Genomic DNA, 7,843 nt, shown 5'->3' with positions numbered 1-7,843 from the left:
TCGTTCTGTGATCAATTCTTTCTCATCCAGTTCTGATATCGTGCCAATATCTCTGCTTATATTGATGTAATATATCCTGTATCTAGGTGCATTTGGCGCTTCTCCGACAAACCCATGGGTGGAGCAACCTTAAAGACGACAAAGGATGCTGATGAAGGAAGGACGTGGGCCTTCTTGACTCATGTCTGCTGAAGGGCTGCTCGCAGCTGAAATGGTTCGAATAAATAAATGGTGTGGAGCCTTCTTCCTCTGTCAAAACGGGTGGAGCAAAGAGGCCAAAGCAAAGGTCGGCTGTCCCGTGCCCATCACTTATCCCTGCCTTTACAATTCAGCATAAGGAGGCATTCATTCTGTCTGACACTGCTGGTTACACATGTATATTTTTTTTTTTTTTTTTTAAGTGTGGCTCTCAGCTGCCGAGGCGGATGATGATGATGGCGGAGCTGGTTCAGGGACAGGCCTCGGTGGCTCAGCCCGGAACGAAAGATGACTTCGCAGACACGATACGCCGGGTCCGACAGGTAAAATGCTCTTCAGCGAACACAAGTGTACCGCTTTCGGACCACAGCACAGCGTGTCTGCGTGCGGAGCAGGGCAGGACTCGGGTCGGGGCACCCCGGACCCCCTCACTGCAAACACTCCTCATGCACCCAGCAAGCTAGCGAGCTAACGATAAATAGCCGAGACAGCATAGCGGAGAGAGGACAGATTAGAGTTTACACGGGACGGAAGACGCGTTAACTAACAGTGTCGAAACTGTCACAACCACCAGGCGAGTCGAGTCTCACGCTAAAAACACGAAGGCCTCTTAAAATGTCGAAGTTTGTGCAACTTTAGTAAGTTAAGCCGACACACTGCAACCTGTTGTCAAGTCTCAGAAGTTCCAGTTAGCTTAGCTTGCTAACTCGCCTACCACAAGTGTGATAGCCTGCAGCTCGGACCCACAACGTGTCTGAAAGCTAATATTTAGGTTGGACGTGAAAAGCCTGAACAACCGGGACTGTGTGACACGCTGTCAGTACAGTCAGCTTGCTAGTTTTGTACAAGTGGTTGTTGCCCCAGTTAAAACAAGACACACTTGAGAGCTCGAGCAGTAATCACATGCTAATACTAACATTCAAACCCCCCCCACCAACATGCCCCCTTTCTTGGTTGTGTATAAAACTTGTAGCGCAGTCTCTCACACAATACACCAGGCGTGAGCTAACGTGGCTAACGTGTGTGGTACTATGTGTCCTAACAGGCAGCGTTGGAGTAAGGCCATGTAATGTAACGTCATCTGTTCAAATAAGCCCCCCTCCACTCCTCCTGTTGAGCACACTTGGATTTTTCCATTGCTGCCTGGAAAATACCTGTAAAAATGTGTAATAATAAAGTGCACTGATAGTGGTTGGTTTCAGGTGTAGCAGAGATGGTGCCCTGTAGTTGGGTTTCCGTTAAGCTGGTCAAAAGTACAGCTGTCTTTTTGCTGTAATAGAAGATTAGTGTACCACTGACTGCAGTTAATAGTGTGTAAACTGGACTTTAGTCATACAGCTACCAGTTGAGCGTTCCTCCTGTGTAGATTGTAACCGAGGCTCGAATGGTGTTCGTGCTTTAAGCCCTTTTTTTAATTTGTATAATGATATAAAAAGAGTTTAGTCCACCTTATCAGTGCATTTTAAAATCTAGCCACATGGGTTTTAAGTTTGGTTAATTTGCACCCAGATTAAAAACATGACACGTCAAGTGGGTGCAGCTGTCCATAAATGTCCCTTCCTCCACAACTTCCGCCTGTTTGCTCACACCTTGTTCACAAGATGTCAGATTAACTGAAACAAAAAACTGCCATCGGAGGAGGAACATTTCACATCGGCGTCTTTAACACTAACAACGAGTAGGACATAAAGGATTTGATTGTGGGCCGTGAGCCTCACTGTTGCGTCATCAGAATGCCACAGACACTGGCATTAATAGTCGAAGATAAAGATCAGAATGGATCACATATTAAAACTTATCAACGGCTATTTAATTGTGCCACATTTAGTTTGTGGTTGATGTTAAATTGTGGATTTTGGTGTTCTCGTGAGTTAAAATGCGAATGCCCAGATGTACTTAATAGAAAAGGGAAGTAATCCTGTTGTTTTTCCTGTGTAATCATATGACATTTGTCAAATGTGGCATACGTCTGAGCGATGGGAAGTGAAGGCCTTGCTGTAATGCGTCTTAACACTCGGTGAGCAGCAGTTATAGCGATCAGCAGCAGCCGGTGAAAGTGACTTGACATTAAATCTTGAAGCTGCATGAGCTGAAATTGCTTTGCAGTACATTTCATGTTAACTGCTCTGTTTTTTTTTTTTTTTTTTTTTATTATTAAACAGCTATTAGAGCAAACAAAGCAAAGCACACAATTGTATAAAGGTCAATTAACTCATTTGCCTTAACCACCAGATGTTGACCTCTGCAGTAAGCCTCCCATTTGCTTATTATGACATTCTGCCTCTTCCTGTTTGCTGTTTCTGCTCAGTGTCACTTTTTTAAAATTGTCACAAAATGTACCCTGCTTGATCTTAAACAACCATTAACACTAACCTTCTGTAAACCGATTAAAAACAAACACTATCTCTTGTAAAATGTAACAAATGACTTAGTGGAAGTCAGTCATGAATAGTGTAGTAGTGTGTGGTGACAAACCAGTTGTGCCACACTGTCCAATGGACCCTAAATATAAACTGTCCATACTTCTGTTCCCACGTGACCGCACATGTCACACAATTTCACTTGTAATGTAGACACATCAGACATTTAAGTACACATTTTAAGGGTTAAAAGTATAAAAGCTGACTGTTTACTATTTATTTATTTAATTTTTTGAAAGATATTCTCTCAGTAAAGATTGCATTCAAGAAGTGAGTTGGTCTTGGCCACTCCAGTCCACGGTGGTGTTTACCCAGAGGCCTCGGTGGACATCGAAGGGTTTCTGCTGTAGGTTAGACAGTTTTGCCACAGAATCCACCAGACTGCATGACTGTAAACCTGACTCGACTGCCGCAGCACACCTCCTGGAGCAAAGGTCTTTATGTGGATGCACATGCTTCTTTGATTCTATGTGGTGCACCCAGGTCAATCATTTTAAATTTAAATGCACATTCAGTGTCAGTGTAGTTTATTATAAAAAGATTCACTGTTGGTGACCTGAAACGACCAGAATTTATTACGCATGAGACAAAGTCTAAACTAACCAATTTAAAAAGATGTAAACAACCTGCGTCCACACTAGCATCTTCAGATCGTTTTCATAGGTATCTCTGCCCACAGTGAAAAATCTGTTTAGCTAAATCTTTTGTCCTTCCGTCTTCTTTTCAGTTGGAAAAAAAAAAACTGTATCAAAGCCAACATCTGTTCAGGAGTGGGACAGACAAAACAACCTAGTTAGTCTGTTGACTCTGTGTTCGCTCCCCTCCTTTACTTTGTTTTTATTGCGTCCACATTCACAGTATAGTTGTTCAAATCTAAATCAAGTCATAGCCTAAAACTAAACTAACCTCCACCCATACAGTTACGGACACAGCTGACTAGAGTTGTTCCGATACTTCTTCAAATGTGGTATCGGGTATCGACGTACACATGTCTGTGTACTAATCCGATACCATGTAGTTCATTAGCCCTGAAACGTGACACTGCCACTTCCCAGCAGTGCTATTGGAAAGTCTTAGATAAAACTGACAGGTGTTTTGGAGAAACACTTCTCAGATTCATTTAAACAAAACTCAGAGAAACATAGATTTCGCAAAGTGTAAGCAGTGAAATGCTTTTTTCAGGCTGCTTGACATACAAAGTAATGTCATGGAAAACAGCAACCCCACACCTGCTTCCTTTTTCTGCCTTCTTATTTCCATTGCACCCCTCTCACTTCCACCGGTGGGCTCTGAAGTAGATAATTATCCCTGAAAGTGATGGAAGACTCTAATTGCCGTCACTATATTTTCATATTGTGAAAAAAAAATTCCAGTCAGGCACAGATGTCAATTTAGTGTAATTTACTGAAATGCTATACTTTTGTGTGGAAGGAGAGGTGGCAGATTAAGGAGGAGTGGAAAATGCTGTTGGCGCTCTCAAGCAGCGTAACTGAAGATTTAAATGTCCATCACTGCAGAACACGAGTGTGTGCTTTAGGCTGTGGTAGAAATAGATAGGTTTTTTTTTAGCTAAGCTGCAATACAAATAAGTGCACTCTTGAAGTTGTATGCAGGGGTTTGACAGTTTCTCTCACTACAGAAGAAACGTGGAGAAATGTGTCTCGTGGGTGGCCAGAAATGTACAGGCCAGTGATGGCTCCATGGGTGAACTGCAAAAGTAAACACTAATAGTGCTGCAGCTTAGTGAGCCTCAATACTTTTTTTAGTTTTAAATTTAAAAAAAAAGGATCGAAAAGCTGCCAACAAGTGTCTAAAACCTATTATTGTTTAATTATTCTTTGATCAGATAGTTCTCGATTTATTATTATTTTTTCTTTTTATTTACCGTAGGCAAAGTTCTGACAACGTGTTTATATTTGTCAAAGTAAGGTATCAAAATTAAGTCATGCATAAACTGGTATTATATCGGCACTGGTATTATATTGGCTCTGGTTTATTGCATATTTAGAAGTTTACAGACACAAATTAAAAAAAAAAAAAACCTTACAATATAGTACAATTAACTATAAAAGTGACACAAATGATTGAATCTGCTCTGAACAAAGTCCAGCCATCCTTTTTCCACATTAGGCAATTAAATACTGTTATGATCTGTGTGACCTGTGACCTTAAGGGTTGAATAAGGAGCTGGAAATGTAGTTTTAAGTAGCCGTCATAACTTACTTGCAACTCATCTGCTGGCATATCCAGTCTGTTGAGCTATTGTGTGCCATGAGGTTCTGTGTCATTTGTAAACGCCGGCACATGACGGGCATTTCAAGGGAATCACCAGTGTCAGTAGTCTCAACAAGAACTGTAGCAGGCTGCTTCAAGCTGCTATACTGTCGCACAAAGAGCAGTTTTCAGCTGCTGTCAAGAAGATAACACTTTTCACAACAGATGGCTTTGTCAAGGCCCCAACTTCACAGCAGTGCTTTTAAGAAAACAAGAAGAAAAGCAATTGTCACACTTATCATGAATGGTTGTCCAAGATGTTGTCTTGGAAAGGAAATGTATGTTTGGAAGAGAATATCATCGCATATCCACTTTTCACCTCTTATTTCGTCTGTTTGACTATTGTGTATCTCCAGATGGCAGCCAAGATGGGAGGAGACCAGATGCCCAACATGAACAGTTCCTCTCCTGTCCTAGACCCCTCCCTCTATGGCTTTGGAGGCCAGAAACGTTCACTAGACAATGGAGGTAAACCTTCAGTTATACACATGCACACCATGGCTCTGCAGAATGTTCTGACATATTGGTCCACATTCACAACCACTCTGTCTGTCTGAGCATTTAGCTTTTATCCTGCAGAACAGGTATATGGGCACCTTCATAAAAACAACACCGTGCTATAAAAGCTCTCAATGTGTTTATCCCCTCACCGTAGAAAGGAGACGCTCTTAAGTGGCTTCTTCTGGCTGTTCAAACGCTGTGTTTGTGTTGCTTTATGTCAGTGTTTGCTCCAACCACCTTTTTATGAAGTTTTGCATAAAAATCAGACTAAATTGCTATTTCGTTTCATTTCATTATCTGATATGACATGTTGCCATTTCTGTTCAGGAAGGGTTGTTATTTTCCCCTAACCAGTGACATAACCACAAACAATTTTCCAAAAGCTGCAGCAGTGGTTTCTTGGAGTAGTTACCTTTTTTTTTTTTCAATATATACTTTTCATGCTGATCAAAGAAATAGATACTTTATTTATCCCGAGGGAAATTCAAGCATCCAGTAGCAGCATACAAACATACATTAGACATGCATTAAATTAGAAAACTATAGAAAAAGTAAAAGTAGAAATAAAATAGCTATTATTAAACTATATACAAATATGCCAGTTTTTACAGCTGTGTTGAATTCAGCCTGACTTGTCCATTTCCGTGGCAGTCTTTCTGGCTGCTGGAGGAAGATAACATCCTCATTCTTAATCTTGCCTACAAAGGTCTGACTGGATGGTTGTTTTTCACACCGGGTAAACAGCCACTGAACACAGCACCAGAGCAATGGGTAATTTGAATATGTGAAAGATTTTTCCCTTCTTGTGGGAAGGGCCACATACTGTTGAAATGCTGGCAGAACATTGTCCAGTGTGCAGCTGTTATAATCTCCTAAAATAAACAACAGAGCTCCGTAATATAGTGTTAGCATGTTCAGCTATCAGCTCTGCTTCTGCCTTGGCGTTGGCGCCGGCAGGAGCTGACAACACGGCATATTAGCATCTGGCACAGCGCTAAAACAAACTGTGGAGATTGCCTTGGCTGTAAGAGACTAGGGACGAGGTAACACGGTCAACACCTCCAGGCCGGGTCGACACAGCTGCACCACCAACTGTGATTCGTAGGCTACTCTGTCACATGCTGCAGATAGTGCTGAGAGACGGCCCTCATCTCCCATCATTCACTGGAAGGAGTAGTTTTAAAGTTTGCCTTTTATGTTCCAAAAACTGTTACTACTACTACTAGGAAAAAGGGAATATGCAAAACAACTAGTCTCCTCCTCATGTAGCCACCAGTCCGTTGAAATAATGGGCATGCCTGAGATCAAACAGGGACGCACTCATAAAAACGTTGATCCACAGTTATACTAGTGGCAGCTCCTTTTTAACAGTACCCTTTTTAAGGAGGGGTAATAACCCTAATAATGCTTTTGAAACCTTACCTTTACTCCTCCCTGTCAAACAGAAGCTCTATTTCCTGACTTTTCCCATTTACGTAGCTTTACGAGGTGATTAATAATTGAATCATTGGATTTTTGTTATGACTCTGTGTAGTTGTTGCAAAACTGTCAGTGCACCACAGATGGAGCTATGTATGGGAAACACTGTAATCTGAAATGAGAGCCATGGGTTTTTTTTTTTCTTCATGTTTGTATAGAGTATTAAGTATCTGACACTGCAGTGTAGTGACAGAAAGTGTCACTCTATCTGGCTGTGCCTTGCACACAACAAACATTTGATCCATTTCATACCCATGAAGTGGAAACACTAGTCATTTATCTTGTCCTCCTCTTATCTTGTCACAGTTGTTTGTACGATAGTTCAGCCCTGAATGCATGGATAGATAAATTGTATGCAATTCTGGTTTAGGTTTGTTTGACGCACTGTTATTGTTTGCAACAATTTGTCCTCAGCTTTTCTCAGTCAAGGTTGTCCCACAGTATGGGGGAAATGACATAAATAGTATCAGGCCAGTACTGCAGTTAGCTGCTCTCCTTTAATTATCACATGTACAAGTACACAAATGGACTCAAGGCATTCATTTTTTATCTTGCAGTCTTGTCCTTGTATGAATTCACCTCCTGTTTTATATTCATAGCTGTTCCATTCTCAAGCGTTAACCCCGTTGCATTTCCAGAAGAAGTGAAATCAGGGCAAACAACCATAAAATTGATTGAAGCTGCTAGATATCAACTCAGGTGTTCACGTCCGTGGCAGCACATCCTCCACTGACCCTGCAGGACCCTTGCTCGGTGCTATCTGTCAAAATTCAATTCATGACCAGCAGCCACTGACCCGGCTGTCTGAACGGCTCTGATTGAAACACTCACTCAAACACTCACAGACCTGATTACCATGCTGGTGAAAGTCCCCCGCTGTGGGTCAGACACAAACACGAAGGATTGGCAGGACCATATCCATCTGCTCCCGTCTCCTCCAGCCCTGACTCACTCTTTTTTTTTTTTTTTTT

At 41.7% G+C, this 7,843-nt stretch overlaps 1 protein-coding gene across 1 annotated transcript in view; it reads left to right on the top strand.

The window, feature by feature from the left end:
- Positions 1–407: 407 nt before the first annotated feature.
- fubp3 (far upstream element (FUSE) binding protein 3) overlaps positions 408–7,843 on the top strand; it is a gene marked incomplete in the record, with an annotated part of 22,908 nt that continues 15,472 nt past the window's right edge. The window contains 2 exon segments of the mRNA XM_035668323.1: positions 408–521; positions 5,249–5,360. Of these exon segments, the coding sequence (XP_035524216.1) occupies positions 426–521; positions 5,249–5,360 (208 nt within the window).

The sequence above is a fragment of the Morone saxatilis genome, unplaced genomic scaffold (assembly GCF_004916995.1).
Source record: "Morone saxatilis isolate NCDOM2014 unplaced genomic scaffold, NCSU_SB_2.0 Contig21, whole genome shotgun sequence".
Classification (NCBI taxonomy): domain Eukaryota; kingdom Metazoa; phylum Chordata; class Actinopteri; family Moronidae; genus Morone; species Morone saxatilis.
The sequence above is the reverse complement of the archived record's forward strand: the minus strand, read 5'-3'. Positions and strand labels throughout refer to the sequence as shown.